Below are 20,760 nucleotides of genomic sequence, written 5' to 3'. Positions count from 1 at the left end.
TGAACTTTCTGTGGGGATCATCCAGAAACTGTGGCACATCTCTTTTGGTTCCTCTACACAGAGATTCTGGAAGAATTTAGCAGTTTTGTTATTGTCCATATTTTAAGGGAGTTTTCTTTACGATGGAAAATGTTTTATTCTGTTTCTTTAAGTTCCCCAGGAAGAATGATAAATGTTTTTTATAAAATATTTGTTAATACTTTTAGCTATTTTATATCCATGAATGTAAGTTTATTAATAAAACACCATATTTCTGCCTTTTTATAAGGATATGAATTGTACATACAATCAATGTCAGACTCAACCAACAAAAAGCCTCTCAGAACAATATTTATATGTTGATTTTTTTCGCCTACTCATATCATAATTTTTTTTACTCCTGGTTCTGTATGTTCATGTTCTGTTCTTTTGTAAACTTCATCTGTTTGTATGTTGTATACTCATTGTGTTTCAATAAAGTTCGATTTAAAAAAAGGTACGTTCTAAACGAAGCTTCAGACGTCACTGATCACGTGACTCTGGCCAAACGAATCAAGCCTCGACACGGTGCTTCTGAAGCAGCGCGTTGATCTTTCTGACACACGCACCGGAGCGTCAGCTTCAAGCGGACCATCACTACGGGGCGGGGCTCTCCAGAGTCCAGCAAAACAGGAAACCACAGCTGGGTGTGTGTAAGTGTGCAAACCAATAGAATGCATTGTGGTGGGGGGGGCATCACGGGCAAGAAAAAAATAAAATAATCGGTCGTACCCATGCTTCCCCGACGTCATGCCAGCGCATATTGGGAAATTCGTAGGCACCGATCGGTTTTCTATCAGCCATTTGCTGGGAGTAAGGGCGCCCTCCGTTTGCGAGGTGCGCCTGCTGCTGGCGGCACAGGGAGGAGAGGGCGGGGCGGCGGGGAGTCTGGCTGGCTGGAGCGGCATCTAATAACCAACTCGCAAAACAAAATAAAAACAACACAACAAACAGATATTATGATACAGACTTATAATCTGCACCGATGTTTTTTCTAAATTCTATAAAGTGAGCGCGAGAGCCCTCGGTGCGCCTGCGCGCTGCTGAAGTCAAAGTAAACTTTATTGTCATCTCCGCTACAGACAGTCCAGCATATAGAGAGACGAGACGACGAGGCTGCAGTTACAGCGGTGCAAGTAAACAAACAATAAATATAAGAAGAGTAAGAAAATAAATCTACACTTTAGGACTCGGGGTAAAGGATCAATAACAATTTAAATTTATAATTTACAGTTTGATGATTTAAAGTCTAACACAACCCGTCAAAAGGGGCGGGGCCGGCTGCTTCCAAGTAGAGCACATTTCATTTATAATGATGTAAATCCAAGCCCATCATGGATTCACGATCTGAATCCTGGGTTGTGTGAAATCCCAGAAATCCCCCCTCCTTCCAGGAAGCAGCTCACCTGTGTGTCCGTGTTTAGTGTCCAGGTGTGGAGTGGAGCTTGTTGTTGGTGTGTGAAGAAACTGTAAGTTTGCTTTGTTTCCTCCTTTAACAGTTTGTCTTTAGGAACTTTACTGTTTGTTCAGCTCGTGTTTGATTTCTTCACACAACAAACTGTGTGTGTTTGTATTTCCGGTCTCTCCATTAAAGTCAGTGTGTAATGTTTCCTGGCTAACATCAGCTGTGTGCAGCTTAGTTCAGCACAAATCTGCCGCTCCATAGTTCACGGTAACGGACTCACAGCTGGACCAACGAGGCCGAGTGTGTCCGCCACTCTGAGCTACGTTCGTGTTTGTGTACTTGTAGTTTGTACTTTGAGTTCACTCAGAGCCCACAGAGGACGCAGCGTACGTGATGACGTCACAGCCCTTTACCTCCTTTACTGTCACTGTGATTAATATTTACACACGAGACACCTGCAGAGCTCTGACGCTGAGCTAGCACACAGCATGCTAATGCTAAGCTAACGCTAAGCTAACGCTAAGCTAACACTAAGCTAACTCTAACGCTAAGAGTTCTTACAGACACGAGTTAAAAAGCTGCTTTTAGTGTGTGATCAGAGTCCAGGACTGAGAGCAGCAGCAGAGCTGATGGATGATGAATTACTGGATGGAAGAAGCTTCTCATTAGCAGTGAATCAGTGTGTGTGCAGTTCTCTGCAAACTCAGCAGGAAGAATTAGTGTGAAGCTTTAACTCTGCTGATCCTCTTTGAATCCTGGATCAGCTGAAATGTTTAAAATGTTGTTCACACGTGTTGGACTGACTGAAGCTTCCAGTCACAGTGACTCAGTGTGTGTGTCAGTGAATGCATCGTGTGTGCTTCAGGCTCCATCTAGTGGACTGATAGCAGAGCAGCTGATGGCAGCTTCCTCTGCCTCACACTGCTGTCTGACTGCATCCAGCTGACACTGAGATGAAGCAGGAAAGAAGCAGCTGATATTTGGACAGCACACATGATGAAAGGAGGATTTCAGCTGATGTGCACATGAATGATTTGTGTTTCCTCTGCAGGTAGAAAGTGTGTGTGAGCTGATGTGAATTCTTTGGGTGAATTCTGAGCTTTTTGTGGATACGTGTCCATATTTGCATTAAAGACCTGAGAGCTGGAGGGTTAAACGGCAGTTCACCCCCTTTGTACTGGGGGCGCTGGAGCTCAAGAGGTAAAAGGAGACATTATGGCTCAATAAAAGCTCTGAGAACAAAACCTGAACTCAAACTGCTCAAACTCTAAATATTCTAAATAAGTAAATACATTGGACATGTGATGAGATTCATGTTCTCTCTCATGTTTTACAGTTGAAAGATGGAAAAATCTGTTGAGGAGCAGTTGCTGAACAGGCTGGAAGATTTGGGAGAAGAGGAGCTGAAACTTTTCCACTGGTACCTGGAAAAAGGACCCGGAGGTGATTTCACAACCATCAAAAAGAGCCGACTGGAGAACGCAAGGAAGGATGGACGTCATAGAACAGTGGATCTTATGGTGGAGACATACACTACTCGCCATGTAATGGAGGTGGCAGAGTTGATTTTAAAGAAGATGAATGAAGGTCAGTCAGAGAAAAAAGACATGACTCAGTGCAGTATCAGGACAACACTGTCACAGTTTATGGATGGAAAACTGAGGCTGTTTTAGTCTGAACTTTCAATTGTGTGTCTTTTCTCTTCTAAATTTGTTTGAGTACAAATATTATATTTAGACATCTTGATGCATGCTCAATCATGCAGGTAAGTAAATCTCCAAAAGTTGTTTTTGTTTTTTCATCTGAATGTAGCGTTTTCAGTGGGAGAAACGTTTCGTACATCTGTCACCATCTTACAATGCTGTGATTGCAGCCATTCCCCAACTCTCTGTGAATGGGACTCATGGTTATTGATCAGTGGTTGTTGATCAGTGGTCATGAGATTTTGCTTAATTACGATGAAGAAACTGACCTCCCAGCCCATTGTTCCTTCAGTGGGCTGGTTTCAGTCAATATCCAAATGTACAGTTTATAAGATTGAAACCTGCAGTCAGCTGAGACTGAAGAAGTCACTTGGGTGAGTGACGACACGTTTCTCCCAGAAAACACTACGTCCAGATGAACAGAATCAACTTTTGGAGATTATATTTAGAGTATTTTGAAGCCATGCAGGTCTTCATTGTTAAACAAACAGTTCCTTATTCATGGTGCACTTTACTCCAACAGGGAAACCCTCAGCCCAGGCATCTTCATCCTGTTTATCACAAGGTAATAATTCCTTAGTTTGTCTCAGGAGCCATTGGTAAGGTAGAAACACATGAAGCCTGCACTGACCAATAGGAACTCAGGTTGTTTCCATGTGGTATCTCTGTATCCTCAGCTCTGCAGTGTAACTAAGCTCTGAGCCCCAGTTAATGAACAGTTGCCCATAAGTATAACAGCAGTTACCTACCTACTATCTTTATTTATAATACACTTTAAAACAGCCATAGGTGACACAAAGTGCTGTACATTGATACTAAATAATAACAATACATGTGATATAAAAAACAATAAAAAAGGTCAAATAACTAAAACAGACCGAGTCTCAGTGGGTCAAAAATAATAAAATGGGTTTTAAGATGTGTTTTTGAAGTGGACAGTGAAGGGGGCTCTCTAACATGTAACGGCAAGTTAGTCCATAACTTATGAACAATGATAGAGAAGGCTATCTGAGTGAGCTGGTCAGCTGACTGATGAGGTGTGTAGGCGTGAAGAAGGTAAGGCAGGGCAAGACTGTGAAAAATGTAAAACTAAACACAACAATTTTAAAATGAACTCTAAAATATACAGGCTGCCAGTGGAGCGAGGCTAAGACAGGGGTAACATGCTCTCTTTTATAGGTTCTTCATGCAGCAGTGTTTTGAACCAGCTGAGCATGCGAGAGTAATGACTGACTCCCACATAAAGTCAATCACAGTAGTCCAGATGGGATGAAATAAAAGTATGGATCACTGTTTCAAAGTGCTGCCTAGAAACCACATGTTGTATTGTGTGTGTGACAAATAAAATTGTTGAATTTGAAAGAAAACATTTCACTGCTGTCAGTTGCCTAAAATAAAAAACGCTATACTTTGAAAAACTAGACAACAATTATAATTTACTTTCCAGTTTAAAATCACTGTCCAAATTAAACCCAAGGTCGGTAATAATTAGGGGTGGGTTTTTATAATCGATTTATCGATTAAAATCGATTCTGGCTTGGATAACGTGAAATCGATTCATTAAAATCCTGAATCGATTTTTTAATATAAATTTATTTTGCCCGAAACGCCAGAATCTCAGGTTAAACCTCACAAAATTTCAACAACCACCAAACAGCTAAGACAGTAAATGAGAGCAGGAACACGGATTCTGCACAAAGACCTAAACACACAGCGCGGACCAGAATCAGTGAGATGTCGCCTTTCTCACCTGACGGCACGGACACGGTCGGGGCTGAAAGCCGACAGCTCGCTGATTCTGAGGTGTCGGCGGGTCCGCGCTTTGTGTTCACGCCCTTTTGGTGCTGATTCTAAAGCTGTTAGTTTGATCTCTCTCCAAACAATACTGACCGAACCAGCAGCAACATAAACATCATTATATCAGTAAGGAAGCTGACTACATATTAACTGATAATTTATGGCAAAGGGGTGGGATTAAATAAGTGTTTACTTCTTCCCACTCCCTTTCAACATATAAATTAATCAGAACGTTTTTTTGTATGTATTTTGTATAGTATTTTTTTCTCTCTTATTTTCATTTCTAAATGTACCTGTATATTTTTTATTTATTTTATTTAACATTTATTTAACCAGGAATGTCCCGTTGAGATCAAAGACCTCTTTTTCAAGGGAGTCCTGGCCAAGAGGCAGCACATTTCAAGACAAATACATACGAACAAAGTTAAAATTACACAAAACAATTACACATTATTGAGGCAGCCTGTAGGCCTTTGAGTTTAGTTTTAAAAACATTTAAAGACAACAATTCAGTTAGTTTCCAGTCTTTCTGTAACATGTTCCATGAAAAAGGCGCAGAGTGGACAAAGGCTTTCTTACCCAGCTCTGTGCGGACAAGGGGAACAGACAACAGCAGCTGATCATTTGAGCGCAAGGAGTAAGAACCACTATTTGTCCTTGTGACCAAAGTACAAATATAAGGAGGCAGCAATCCAAGCATAGCTTTGTGAATAAAAGTGTACCAATGCCCCTGTCTTCTAATGGCCAAAGAAGGCCATTTTACTCTTAAGTACAAATCACAGTGATGGGTCAGGTATTTACAATTGGTAATAAACCTCAAGGAAGCATGATACATCGTGTCCAACATTAGAAGACATGAAGAAGAAGAGTTCATATACAGAATGTCACCATAATCTAACACAGATAAAAAGGTTGCAGTGACAAGACGTTTTTTTACTGCAAAAGAAAAGCACTGTTTATTACGGAAGAAAAAACGAAGTTTAAGTCTCAGTTTCTTTACTAGTCTCTCTATATGTGGTTTAAAGGTGAAGGAGTCATCAATCCAGACACCAAGGTATTTATATTCATGTTCACATGTTGCAATAAATTACCAATCAATCAATCAACCAATCAATCAATCAATCAATCAATCATCATGAATTCCCTCTGACTTTTACTGCTTCGCTTCCACCACAATAAAATCACACTTCATGCACAGCTCTCTCTCTCTCTCTGTACTTCAAGAACAGTTTCCCATCTAAAAATCTGTTTTCTGCATTATTCGCTTGCTTGTTACGCACAAGTCTACCGTTGTTTACAGCCTGTCTGCTGCTGTTTTTTTTTCCTTCTACATTCTTCCGAAAAGAAAACCTAATTTCTGCCGTTCAATACTGAACAAATTTAAACTTTTTAAAATTATGCAAAACGCTCAGCCGTGTCTCTAATAAAGCCGCTGTAACATCAGAGGTAACGTTCATATGTTGATTAATGGTTTTCTTTTGTTTTTGATGTACTGCAGAATATCTTTATAAAATCCCAGGCCTGGAAAATCACCTTCATGTTTTTCTGTGTTTTATCTTCAGCTACTTTGACACAAAGGCATCTGTTGTGATGCTCACACCTTTGATAAAGTCTTGCGTGTGTCAGCTTCCTTTTTATAGATACAAAAATATGTAAATGTACGGATTTCTGACTGTCAAAATTTCCCAGATTCAATTCGAATCGAATTGAAGTGAATCGAATTAAATCGAGTCGTGGATCGAATCGATTCGGGACCTTGTGAATCGGTATCTTCCCAAAGCAACAAAAAAGGACTCATATGGGCCACTAGGCCCAAACATTATCACCTCTGTTTTGTTGCTGTGAGTGTTCTGGGAGAGTAGAAAAGCAGTATATATCAATCAGTCCATTTAAAATGTAAAGAAAGGGGGGGGAAATAGCGATGGTCCTAAAATTAACCCCCTGGTAGGCCACATGTCCAACAAGCAGCAGAAAAATCAGAACTAAGAAGGTTCAAAGAGAAAGCTCTCTCTGCCAGATAATACCTAAAGCATTTAAGTTCAGTGCCACTAATGCCCACTAGGACATTTAATCAAGATATTAGAATATTGTGGGCTACTGTTTCAAAGGCAGCGGCCAATTCAATCAAAACCAAAACAATGTGGTTCTGGTTTTGCACTTCTAGGTACTTGTTTTGATGGTTTATTGTTTTAGTTTCAGTTTTGAGTTTTAAATTAAATGTAATCTTCATTAAGCTTTAGGCGGTCCCCCTGTCTCATACTTCCTATATTAATTAATTAATTTTAACTTCTGTCTACCTGCTACCGACTTTTTGTCTAGTTTGGTTTTTATTTTTGACTGTTGATGATTACATTTACCTATTTATCATCCACTTTATCATTTCCGGTCAACCCTTAGTGCATAAGTACTCCTGACTTGTATATACTGGTATAATTATAAATCTTAATTCTTCTTGTTGTTTTTAGAGGTTTTTATCTAACAATATAAAGTTCCTTCAAGTGGCAGTTGTTGTAATTTGGGGATATAATTTGTAATTATAATAAATGTAATTTATGTCAAACATGTTTTCTTTCTTTCTTTTGTTTTTGCTAATTAGTTGATTTATTCTTGCCTCAGACGATGTTTTGCTAAAATAAAAAATAAACAGGGCTTTGATGTCTACAAACTGGTTAAATATACAGAAAAACATTACTTTAACACCCATGTACTTAGTTAAAATTTCTCATGAAGTAACTTAAACATCTGACATGATGTGATGGTGAATTATTAATAAATACAAAAAAGGCTTCAGTTACACATGATGCTGAAAAAAAAGACACACACAAAAAACAAAACATGCAACAGCTTAATAATACTGTGATGGATCTGTTATTATGTTTTTGTTTGTTTTTCTAGAGTCATATCAAAAGTGTGAGCCTAAACTCGATTCAAAACAAATGAAAAAGTTCAACTATAATAATTCAAGCAAGGAGTCATTTGTGAAGATCACAGCAAACATCCTGAAGAGAATGAAGCTGAATAAGCAGGCTGATCATCTACTGAGCAGTAAGAAGATATCTATAAATAATATCAGCTAATGGAAAAACTAAAATTTCATAATGTTGCAAGAACTTGACCTGATTCTTCACAATCACTTAATTTGGGCAGGAAAGAAATGGTCATGTACCCTTGATAAGTACTTAAATTCAATATATATATTTTTCTTTATTTCTAAAGGAACTCCCAGTGGACGTTGTCATCGTAACCTTAAATCCACCCTGAAGAAGAAGTTCCAGTGTGTGTTTGAGGGCATCGCTAAAGCAGGAAACCCAACCCTTCTGAATCAGATCTACACAGAGCTCTACATCACAGAGGGAGGGACTGCAGAGGTCAATGATGAACATGAGGTCAGACAGATTGAAACAGCATCCAGGAAACCAGACAGACCAGAAACAACCATCAGACAAGAAGACATCTTTAAAGCCTCACCTGGAAGAGATGAACCAATCAGAACAGTGCTGACAAAGGGAGTGGCTGGCATTGGGAAAACAGTCTTAACACAGAAATACAGCCTGGACTGGGCTGAAGACAAAGCCAACCAGGACATCCAGTTCATATTTCCATTCACTTTCAGAGAGCTGAATGTGCTGAAAGAGGAAAAGTTCAGCTTGGTGGGACTTGTTCATCACTTCTTTACTGAAACCAAAGAAGCAGGAATCTGCAGCTTTGAAGACTTCCAGGTTGTGTTCATCTTTGATGGTCTGGATGAGTGTCGACTTCCTCTGGACTTCCACAAAACTACAATCCTAACTGACCCTAGAAAGTCCACCTCAGTGGATGTGCTGCTGATAAACCTCATCAGGGGGAAACTTCTTCCCTCTGCTCGCCTCTGGATAACCACACGACCTGCAGCAGCCAATCAGATCCCTCCTGTCTGTGTTGGCATGGTGACAGAGGTCAGAGGGTTCACTGACCCACAGAAGGAGGAGTACTTCAGGAAGAGGTTCAGAGATGAGGAGCAGGCCAGCAGCATCATCTCCCACATCAAGACATCACGAAGCCTCCACATCATGTGTCACATCCCAGTCTTCTGCTGGATCACTGCTACAGTTCTGGAGGATGTGCTGGAAACCAGAGAGGGAGGACAGCTGCCCAAGACCCTGACTGAGATGTACATCCACTTCCTGGTGGTTCAGGCCAAAGTGAAGAAGGTCAAGTATGATGGAGGAGCTGAGACAGATCCACACTGGAGTCCTGAGAGCAGGAAGATGATGGAGTCTCTGGGAAAACTGGCTTTTGATCAGCTGCAGAAAGGAAAGCTGATCTTCTATGAATCAGACCTGACAGAGTGTGGCATCGATATCAGAGCAGCCTCAGTGTACTCAGGAGTGTTCACACAGATCTTTAAAGAGGAGAGAGGACTGTACCAGGACAAGGTGTTCTGCTTCATCCATCTGAGTGTTCAGGAGTTTCTGGCTGCTCTTCATGTCCATCTGACCTTCAGCAACTCTGGACTCAATCTGCTGGAACAACAACAAACAACCTCCAAGAAGTCTGAAACAGGAGAATCTGCAGAGAAACACTTCTACCAGAGTGCTGTGGACAAGGCCTTACAGAGTCCAAATGGACACCTGGACTTGTTCCTCCGCTTCCTCCTGGGTCTTTCACTGCAGACCAATCAGACTCTCTTACGAGCCCTGATGACACAGACAGGAAGTATCTCACTGACCAATCAGGAAACAGTCCAGTACATCAAGGAGAAGCTCAGTAAGAATCTGTCTGCAGAGAAAAGCATCAATCTGATCCACTGTCTGAATGAACTGAATGATCGTTCTCTAGTGGAGGAGATCCAACAATACAGGACTTCAGGAAGTCTCTCCACAGGTAAACTGTCTCCTGCTCAGTGCTCAGCTCTGACCTTCATCTTACTGTCATCAGAAGAAGATCTGGATGAGTTTGACTTCAAGAAATACTCTGCTTCAGAGGAGGCTCTTCTGAGAATGCTGCCAGTGGTCAAAGCCTCCAACAAAGCTCTGTGAGTAAACATGTTGTCATCGCTTCATTGTTAAAATCATGGGAAATAAATCAGAAATGCTGAGTTCAAAGAGCACTGTAACATTTTTTTAAAATAGTAAATTAAATGATCATCAGTCACTCGGTAAATATATGGTAGTTTTAATGTTTCACTCCAGCATTTCTAAAACACACTTTGTTCTGTAACTCTTATCAAAGGACAATCCAGACCCAGCCTATAAGAACATGAGCTCTGATGCTTCAGCCCCTCTGACAGGTTTATTATCCTCAGCTTGTTCATTTGTCTCCAACTCCAGGAGTTTGGTTGTTTTATTCTAAAGCACAAACTTCACCTGCCAGACTTCACCTACATCTTTTTCTGATGTTCATAATTTAAGTTCAAGTTTGTATCTCACTTTCAGTGCACACTCTCCCTTTTTAAATATAAATCTCTGCTGTGCTGTCATGTTTTCATCCTGTATGGAGGGAGAAACTCGGTCTTCATTACTGAAATTGCCTCTAAGGTCGTGTTTCTTGTCAGTAACCATATGTAACTGTAAGGCTTCCATAACCAGTGTTATCACAGAATTACAGTGGGTTCACTCTGGGTCCTCTACAGTTTCCTCCCACTGTCCACAGACATGCAGTTAGGTTACCTGGTGATCTAAACTTCATGCAGGTGTGAGTGAGAGTGGTTGTCTGTCCCTCTGTGGGCTTAGTGGAAGAGACTGGATGGATCTCTGCTTTGTCTTTGATATATGCTGACAGCAAACATTCTCCATGAAGTCTGCATTTCAGCTCATCTCCTTTATACACACCTTTAACAGGAAGAGTTTTATACAGCTAGTGTTTAAAATCAAGTGTTCTTCACAATACACAGGTAATGAGCATGATTATTGAATTACTAAAATTTTCTAAAATAATTGTTTTAGTTAATATTGTATGACAGTGTACACAGAATTATTAGCTCAGTAGGCAGAGTGGTCGCCCCATGATCATAAGGTCAGGGGTCGAATCCACCGAATAGTTACCTTGTGGTACCCCTGAGCAAGGTACCATCAAGGTACCAATCATGTGCACTGGACTGGTAGCACTCATAGTCTCATAGGTTTAAATAAATTTTTTTAAAAAAGGGTTCAACATATAAACAAATTTAATTTGATCACATATATTGTTTGTTTTTTTTTGTTTTTGTTTTTTTCCTTTCTCTCACAGACTGAGCAGCTGTAACGTCTCAGAGAAAGGCTGTGAAAATTTGTTGTCAGTGGTCAGCTCCCAGTCCTGTAGTCTGAGAGAGCTGGACCTGAGTACCAACAGCCTGAAGGCTTCAGCAGTAAAGCTTCTGTCTGCTGCAGTGGAGAGTCCACATGCCAAACTGAATGTTCTGAGGTCAGATCAATTTGTATTATGTTTAGTTCTGTTTGTTTATGTGTTTGATGTTTGTTTTTGTTTATGTCTTTATCCAGTTATCCTTGTTTCATAGCATTTTTATTCATTTCCAAGTTAAGGTAAACTTATACTAACCTGCTCAGCACAAGACAATAAGCTATTGCACCTTGATTACACTTTAACAACAATCTTTATTCATGTTTTTATCTTCAGACTTAACATCTGTGAACTCTCAGAGGAAAACTGTGAAGCTCTGTCCTCAGTTCTCAGCTCGCAGTCCTCTAGTCTGACAGAGCTGGACCTGAGTATCAGAATGCTACAGGATTCAGGAGTGAAGCTTCTGTCTGCTGGACTACAACGTTTAAACTGTAAACTGAATACTCTGAGGTCAGATCAGAAAACATTTAGTTTTTAGAATTATTAATTAAAGTTCATACATATGATGTTGTATCTTAGTATGTTTATGTTTCCTTTAAAAATAGAAAGTCAACATTTAATGTTGTGAAATGTATTAACAAACTCTACATGAGTACTTGTTTTATAGATTGTCTTTTATTTTTCAGACTGAGTGGCTGTAACCTGTCAGAGAGAAGCTGTGAAGCTCTGTCCTCAGTCCTCAGCTCCCAGTCCTCCAGTCTGAGAGAGCTGGACCTGAGTAACTCTGACCTGCAGGATTCAGGAGTGAAGCTTCTGTCCGCTGGACTAAAGAGTTCACAGTGTGCAGTGGAAACTCTCAGGTCAGGATTCAAACTTTTCCACAGATGATCATTTGAAATGTGAATTATATTATTGTATAAACAGGTAACTTTTACAGCTGTCAAGTGAACTTTTATTTACATTTGAGTGGATAATTGGACTCTGAATTACTAAAAGTTGTTATAGTCATGTCTCTGTTTATTTAAAAAAATACTTCACGTACTGCCTAATTTAAAGATTTAGGCTCCTTTGGGCCCATAATATATATATTTGATTTCTTTGTGAATGAAATTAGGAGGATATTGGCGACTGCTGATTGGCTCGCTGTTTGTTTTTTATTCACAGTACTTAATTTTAAAGGCTGATTTCTCAAAATGAGATGTTTATCTTTTCTTCTACAACACGTGGAGCCACCAAATCTTCTTGCTTGATTTATTCATTACAGTTTGATTTAAAGAATATTAGACTCGTAACATAATAAATACATTTATTTCACTTCTTCTTGAGAGAAAGAAAGGGATGACTGGGTGAGCTCCAGTGGTTCATCCCAGCAGAGAGAGCGGCACACTGGGCTGCAAATGATCACAGTAGTAATGGCCATAGTTTGATAAAACAGGCAGTCTTACCCTGTAGATAATACAGGGTTCTGGTGCCGATGTGGGGGAGGGGAGTCGCCCGGTACTAACTACATACTACTAACTACCTCATCCAGATGTCTTCCCTACTAAACCTGATAAGAAGTAACTGCAGTAGCCTTATAGGTCAAATCAGTTTCACCTGTTAAAGTTAGCTCCACTATTAATTAGGGGTGGGGGAAAAAATCGATACTGTGTAGTATCGTGATATTTTGTTTGCTAATAATGTATCGATACAGGGACAGCAGAAATCGATATTTTGTTACAAACAATTTTTTCTCTGAAGTCAACATGCTCTGGAGTCAGAGCATGTTGACTTCAGAGCATGTTGATCCTTTTTCTGAGCAACAATCCTGACATTCCTTCACTGTCCAAATGTGTTTAACTTTTTTTTTGGCAGCAATAAACATGACAGTTTACTTATTTTAATTTAAGACATGTTTAATTTTAATTAAGTTTAAAACTTTTTTATTTAATGTAAAATTATATATATTTTTTAATTTACTTTCAAATTCTTCAGTTGCTGAAGGGGCTGCATAGTTTTCATAAATTGCATAGTTCAGAATAGCTGTAATTGTACCAGATGGTTGCATTCAGTTAAGTTGGACTAGACTGTAATACAAACCGTTCAGTTTGTCAACAATAAAACTGACTGAAATGAGAGAAAGACTGAGTGTGAGACTTTGATATTAGATAAAATGAATATTGATAAAGTTTACCTTTATGTGCAGAATTTAAATATCGCAAAATATTTTTAAAAAATCGCAATAATATCGTATCGTGCGTTAAGTATTGTGATAATATCGTATCGCGAGTTGTATGGTGATTCCCACCTCTACTATTAATGGTGTCACTTGTTATTTCTGGGATGAGTTTAGTAGCCTGAACAGCTGCTTAAAGGAAAGTAATTAAATAATAATAATAAAAATAACCTCTGCAAGAGCTGTTTGCACAAAGAATAATGCTCAGACTTTGAGGTTTTATCGTTTTACACAAGGTTTAAAAATGAATGTCCACAATTGAATTACAGAAATTGTTATTGAGCTAATACTGATGTAGTTGTTATCTTTGGTAAGGAGAGGTTGGAGGAAGGATGAGCACAGTCAGGCCTAAAGATGCTCTTAATAATAATAATGGATTGCATTTATATAGCGCTTTTCGAGACCCTCAAAGACCCTTTACAATCCCACTACAGGGAGTGCAGAATTATTAGGCAAGTTGTATTTTTGAGGAATAATTTTATTATTGAACAACAACCATGTTCTCAATGAACCCAAAAAACTCATTAATATCAAAGCTGAATGTTTTTGGAAGTAGTTTTTAGTTTGTTTTTAGTTTTAGCTATTTTAGGGGGATATCTGTGTGTGCAGGTGACTATTACTGTGCAGAATTATTAGGCAACTTAACAAAAAACAAATATATACCCATTTCATTTATTTATTTTTACCAGTGACACCAATATAACATCTCCACATTCACAAATATACATTTCTGACATTCAAAAACAAAACAAAAACAAATCAGCGACCAATATAGCCACCTTTCTTTGCAAGGACACTCAAAAGCCTGCCATCCATGGATTCTGTCAGTGTTTTGATCTGTTCACCATCAACATTGCGTGCAGCAGCAACCACAGCCTCCCAGACACTGTTCAGAGAGGTGTACTGTTTTCCCTCCTTGTAAATCTCACATTTGATGATGGACCACAGGTTCTCAATGGGGTTCAGATCAGGTGAACAAGGAGGCCATGTCATTAGTTTTTCTTCTTTTATACCCTTTCTTGCCAGCCACGCTGTGGAGTACTTGGACGCGTGTGATGGAGCATTGTCCTGCATGAAAATCATGTTTTTCTTGAAGGATGCAGACTTCTTCCTGTACCACTGCTTGAAGAAGGTGTCTTCCAGAAACTGGCAGTAGGACTGGGAGTTGAGCTTGACTCCATCCTCAACCCGAAAAGGCCCCACAAGCTCATCTTTGATGATACCAGCCCAAACCAGTACTCCACCTCCACCTTGCTGGCGTCTGAGTGGGACTGGAGCTCTCTGCCCTTTACCAATCCAGCCACGGGCCCATCCATCTGGCTCATCAAGACTCACTCTCATTTCATCAGTCCATAAAACCTTAGAAAAACCAGTCTTGAGATATTTCTTGGCCCAGTCTTGACGTTTCAGCTTGTGTGTCTTGTTCAGTGGTGGTCGTCTTTCAGCCTTTCTTACCTTGGCCATGTCTCTGAGTATTGCACACCTTGTGCTTTTGGGCACTCCAGTGATGTTGCAGCTCCAAAATATGGCCAAACTGGTGGCAAGTGGCATCTTGGCAGCTGCACGCTTGACTTTTCTCAGTTCATGGGCAGTTATTTTGTGCCTTGGTTTTTCCACACGCTTCTTGCGACCCTGTTGACTATTTTGAATGAAACGCTTGATTGTTCGATGATCACGCTTCAGAAGCTTTGCAATTTTGAGACTGCTGCATCCCTCTGCAAGATATCTCACTGTTTTTGACTTTTCTGAGCCTGTCAAGTCCTTCTTTTGACCCATTTTGCCAAAGGAAAGGACGTTGCCTAATAATTATGCACACCTGATATAGGGTGTTGATGTCATTAGACCACACCCCTTCTCATTACAGAGATGCACATCACCTAATATGCTTAATTGGTAGTAGGCTTTCGAGCCTATACAGCTTGGAGTAAGACAACATGCATGAAGAGGATGATGTGGACAACATACTCATTTGCCTAATAATTCTGCACTCCCTGTATTCATTCACTCTCACATTCACACACTGGTGGAGGTAAGCTACAGTTGTAGTGGTAGGTTAGGTTTTGCCCAAGGACAAAATGACCAAGACAGAGAGAGCTGGCTCATCAGACAGACAAGCTCATCTTGTAACCTACTGGTTCGCTGGTCAACACACCGGCTAACTAGCACACTGGCTAACTAGCACACCAGCTAACTAGCACACCGGCTAAATAGCAAATCAGCTAACTAGCAGACCAGCTAACGGCAGCCACAAGCTGAAGGACGATTAAATGTAGTGGAGATATCAGGGATGACTGGTGTGTCCGATTCACTCTTTAGCACTCTGGTCACTCCGGTGTGTCAGCCAGAACACCACTGAAGGCCAAATGATCCCAGCATGTGGAATAAAGAGCTTAAGGTTTGGTTTGAGACACTTTATTCTTTCACTGATTGATTCTTGCGGCTGTGATCATGTGTTTGGTTTCTTACAAAAAGGAAGTACACAATACAAATACATGACAAATAAGATGAATAGATAAGTTACATATCCAGTTATATGCATACGTCGGTATAGCTAACATAACCATTGATAAGGTCAAAGATCACAGCACTATAATGCAGTAATGTTAAACACAAAGGTGTATATCTACATAAATCTGTCCTATCAGTGATCAGGGTACTGTAGTATACTTCCACTACATAAACTATAGAAACTAAACGACATTAGTGTGACTTTAAGTTACCATCAGTACAGACGAACTGATGGTAGTTGTACAAAATAAAGGCATTGCAATTATTGTGAAGGGCTTCCGGTTAAACTAAGATCAGCTGATTACCTCATAACAAATTGTTTGCTATAGAACGCAGCTCCCACTCTTCATTAATATCATGTACTGTAACTCCCAAGTAACCATGGTTACCCAGCCACGCCCAGTAGTCTCCAGAGAGACCAACAGCTGGTGCACGTTGTAACGCCGTGGCTTTCGTAGTCTCTCCTTTTTCTACAGCTCATGTGTTCTTCTTGTGATGGTGCGTCTTGAGGGAGGCTCATACATGCCGTCATTTGTTGATCCTAAGAACGTTCCTCAGACCGACTTCTTCAACAACACTAATCAGCCTGCAGTTTGTAGCTACTCACTTCACTGTGGTGTTTGTTAGCTTGTCTTTCTTTGGTTTTATCCTGACTCCTCCCACAAGCTGATCCTACGTAGTCTGCCCAAGCCTCCCACCTCTGTTTGTTTGGGTGGTTTGTTTGCTGCCATCAACAGCGTGTAATGCATTTAAGTGATACTTCAGACATGAAGTACTGCGACAATAAAAAACTCAACTTTGCTTAAAAATAACTTTAGTTGTATCAACACTGCCCTCTGGAATAATTAGACTTTGGTGACAAACTGATGTGATCTCCATGTTTCCTTTGTTGGACTGTGGGCGAGTGTCAGAACTGAATGTACTGAGTAACATGTGGAGTTTAAATATGTGTCAGTTCCAGTTTTAGAGCTCTAAAGTGCAGCTATCATGTTAGGAATATGTTAGGAATAGACAGGAACACTGAGCACACTGAGGTCAAATCTTTATTTATCCAGTTCATCTGTAGGCTGAGCTCAGTCCATCCATTTAGTGAAATGATGTTTAAAGGTCTCCTTGTTCTGTGAGCGTGCACAGATCCTGAAGCAGAAAGCCTGGGTTAACAGAGAAATGATCATCACTGTGATGATGCTCACCATCTCTGACTGGGATTTGAGGTTTTGTCAAAGCAGCAAAGAAAGCCTGGCTATGTTGGACTGGGTGTGGAAGCAGCTCCCAGTTTGAGTTCAGGAGACAGACACCCTCTCTACTTTGAAGATCAGCTTCAAACTTTCCTTTTTGATAAAGCTTCGAGCTGGATCAGGTGACCCTGAACCATCCCTTAGTTATGCTGCTATAGAGATGGATAACAGATGGATTGTTGTTTTGTGTGTCTGCAGTCTGTCAGGCTGTCTGATCACAGAGGAAGGCTGTACTTCTCTGGCCTCAGCTCTGACCTCCAACCCCTCCCATCTGAGAGAGCTGGACCTGAGCTACAATCATCTAGGTGACTCAGGAATGAAGCTTCTGTCGGCTGGACTGAAGGATCCAGGCTGGAGACTGGACACTCTCAGGTATGGAGAGAATGTCTGATATAGGAGGAAGAGCTGGAATCATTTCCTGTGTCTTTCACTCACTTCCTGTTTGTTTCCTGCAGATGAGACATGAACAATCACACATGCAGGAATATTTTCAGGGACAGACACACTAGTCTAGCTGGATAGTACATGGATATTTATGTAGGGGGTCTTCAAGGAGTCTGTTTGCAGGAACATTAATGATAACTGATAAGTCATGTTGAGAGTTTCATTAAAAGTAGACTTACAGTTAGGTAATATTTGGACAGAGACAACATTTTGTAACTTTAGATACAAGTATCAGCCATGTGTGTGTTTCCCATGCTGTATGTCCACAGTCACAGTGACAGTCAGTGACACTGACAGAAGGATGAAACAAGGCTGTGAATCATTTCAGTCTTTGTGTGTGACAAAGAGGCAGACAGGAGCAGCTAACATTTGGAAATGGAAGCTTACTGGAAACACTACATTCACGGCTGAATTCACAATAGATTTGTTCTCAAGTGCACATTTAGCAGCTAATGCTAATACTGTTTTCCCTTTGCTTTCTACAGCAGCTATTGCTAAGTAGGCCACTTTGCTCCGCTAAGGATTTGTGTGACCATGATGGAGACTCTGATAAGCTAATGCTGCTAAGCTAATGCTGTTTATGGGCCCTGTTAGAATCAATATTTCATTCTCATTCTGTTGTTTGAGAACAATATTAACGTTTCACATCATTATAACACAAGAGAAAAGGGTATTGGCATTAGCTACTAGTGCTTATTCACCTCAAATTACCTTTAGCTGCTAATGGCAGCCTACTTAGCATTAACTCCTCACTAATATAATGCTAATTTACATCAAATTAGCATTAACTGCTCATATTGTTATAAGGAAAGAGAAAACGGTATTAGCATTTGCTGCTAATAATTATTCACCCCTAATTAGAATAAGCCGCTAAAAGCAGCCAACTTAGCATTAATTCCTCACTTTGTTGTTACCCAACGGAAAAGAGTATTAGTATTAGCTACTATCATTTTTAATAAGTAAGAGAAAACAGTATTAGCAGTAGCGCATAATGCTAATTCACGTCAACGTAGTATTAGTTAATAATGGCAGCCTACTTAGCATTAACTGCTCACTAATATAATGCTAATTCGCATCAAATTAGCATTAGCTGCTCAAGTTGTTATAAGGAAAAAGAGAAAACGGTATTAGTATTAGCTGCTAATAATTATTCACCCCTAATTAGAGTTAGCCCCTAATGGCAGTCTACTTAGCATTAACTCCTGACATTGTTATAATGCAGGGGAAAAGAGTTACCATTATCGGATAATGCTAATTCTCATCAAATTAGCATTAGTTAATAACGGTAGACTTCATATCATTAGCTGCTGTCATTCTTACAAAGCAAACAGTATGAGCATTAGCTGTTAATCCTTTTTCATCTAAAATTAGAATTAGCCACTAATGGCGTATTGTTAAAAAGTAAGAAAAAACATTGTTAGCATAAGCGGATAAATTAGCATTAGCTAACAATGGCTACGTACCTAGCATTACCTACTAATATTGATATAAAGCAAGAAAATATGGTATTAGCATTAGCTTCTAATGCTTTCTCATCTAAAATTAGAATTAGCCACTAATGGCATCCTATTTAGCATTAACTCTTCACATCGCAAGGGAAAAATTAGAATTGAATAAAAAAAAAAGTGTTCACATTAGCTACTTGTATTGTTAAAAAGTAAGAAAAAACATTGTTAGCATAAGGGGATAATGCTAATTCACCTCAAATTAGTATTAGCTAATAACGGCAACCTACATAGCATTAGCTGGTCACATTGTTATAAAGCAAGAAAATATGGTATTAGCATTAGCTGCCAATTCCTATTCACCTAAAATTAGCATTACCTGCTAATGCAGTCTACTTAGCATTAACTCCTCACTAATGTGATGCTAATTCACATTAAATTAGCTTTAGCATTAGCTGCTAGCATCAGCCTACCTAGCACTAGCTGCTCACATTGTTAAAAGGGAAGAGAATACGATATTAGCATTAGCTGGTAATATTTATTCACCCCTAATTAGAATTAGCCACTAATGACAGCATACTTAGCGTTAACTCCTCACATCGTTGTAATGCAAATGAGGCTAACTTGCATTAAATTAGACTGCTGTTATTAGCTAATGCTATTTAGCAGTAGCTGCTCACATTGTTATAAAGCAAAAGAAAACGATATGAGCATTAGGTTCTAATGCGTATTTGCCTTAAATTAGACGTAGGTGCTAATGGCAGCCTACTTAGCATTAGCAGCTCAGATGTTGTAATGCTAGGAAAAAGAGTGTTAGCATTAGCCGTTCACATTGTTATAAAGTTAAGGGAAATAGTGTTAGCATTAGCTACTCACATTGTTAAAAAAAGTAAGTGTTAGCATTAGTGCATAATGCTAATTCATGTCAAATTAGCATTAGTTAATAACGGCAGCCTATTTAGCATTAGCAGATAATGTTGACCTTGGCCCACTGGAAAAGTTAAGAACTAAAGATTTAGGAGTGTTTCTCGATAGCTCTTTCTCGTTTGAGAAACAAATGAATTCTGTTATTACAACCAGCTGTAAGGTTTATATTGTTGATTGTCATTTATGCTTAGAAATATTTACTCATATATGCTTAGAGTTGTATAATCGATTGCATAATGATAGAGGTTCGATCCTTAGTAGTCTGTAAAGACTCTGTGTGCCTTCCAGAGTGCTCTGGCATGCACACACCACTTGGGGCCGTGAGAGAGGTCGTACCCTCTCTTACTGATTTATGGTGTAGGACAGGGGTCTCAAACTCAATTTAGCTGCAGGCAGAGTCTGGGTGAGGCTGGGCCACATTAGGTTTTCCACAAGAAAGGCATGGTTAGAAAATTCCAATCTTCTCAAATCTCTTTATTTTTATTTTTTAACACAAAATATGAAAAATAAATAAACAAATTAAGAATTAATAAGAAAATAAATCAATCTGTAATACATAAATAAAATAATAATAAGATATTTTTAGTCAGTGAACTTGTGTTTTTTTCAGTCTTCTATATCTGCTGTATTTAGATTGAAATGTCTGTATTAACAGTTCTATAACCTTCTTCTGAACATGAATGGAACACTGTAGAAAATGAACTGTTCTTCTGAACATGGCTTCTCTTGCCTACTCCTTGCTGCTAGAGACCTGGCAGCGTTTCCTCTCGCATAGCCGAGCCAGATTTGGCCTGAGGGAGGA

The 20,760-nt window shown here is 39.5% G+C and overlaps 1 protein-coding gene across 1 annotated transcript in view; it reads left to right on the top strand.

Annotated features, from left to right (window-relative positions):
• The first annotated feature begins 1,439 nt into the window (after positions 1 to 1,439).
• The window catches only part of LOC146679609 (NLR family CARD domain-containing protein 3-like), a 24,801-nt gene continuing 5,480 nt past the window's right edge, over positions 1,440 to 20,760 (top strand). Inside the window, exons 1-10 of the mRNA XM_085450244.1 lie at positions 1,440 to 1,487; positions 2,475 to 2,623; positions 2,760 to 3,010; positions 3,650 to 3,691; positions 7,819 to 7,968; positions 8,140 to 9,937; positions 11,131 to 11,304; positions 11,518 to 11,691; positions 11,868 to 12,041; positions 17,341 to 17,514. Of these exons, the coding sequence (XP_085306370.1) occupies positions 2,767 to 3,010; positions 3,650 to 3,691; positions 7,819 to 7,968; positions 8,140 to 9,937; positions 11,131 to 11,304; positions 11,518 to 11,691; positions 11,868 to 12,041; positions 17,341 to 17,514 (2,930 nt within the window). The 5' untranslated portion in view covers positions 1,440 to 1,487; positions 2,475 to 2,623; positions 2,760 to 2,766. The remainder of the gene's footprint in view (positions 1,488 to 2,474; positions 2,624 to 2,759; positions 3,011 to 3,649; positions 3,692 to 7,818; positions 7,969 to 8,139; positions 9,938 to 11,130; positions 11,305 to 11,517; positions 11,692 to 11,867; positions 12,042 to 17,340; positions 17,515 to 20,760) is intronic.

Source organism: Copadichromis virginalis, unplaced genomic scaffold (assembly GCF_057382275.1).
Source record: "Copadichromis virginalis isolate Kocher_CV1m ecotype Utaka unplaced genomic scaffold, C_Virginalis_male_GT1.1 unmapped_scaffold_1, whole genome shotgun sequence".
Classification (NCBI taxonomy): Eukaryota; Metazoa; Chordata; class Actinopteri; order Cichliformes; family Cichlidae; genus Copadichromis; species Copadichromis virginalis.
Note: the sequence above shows the minus strand (reverse complement) of the source record. Positions and strands in the feature narration are given on the sequence as shown.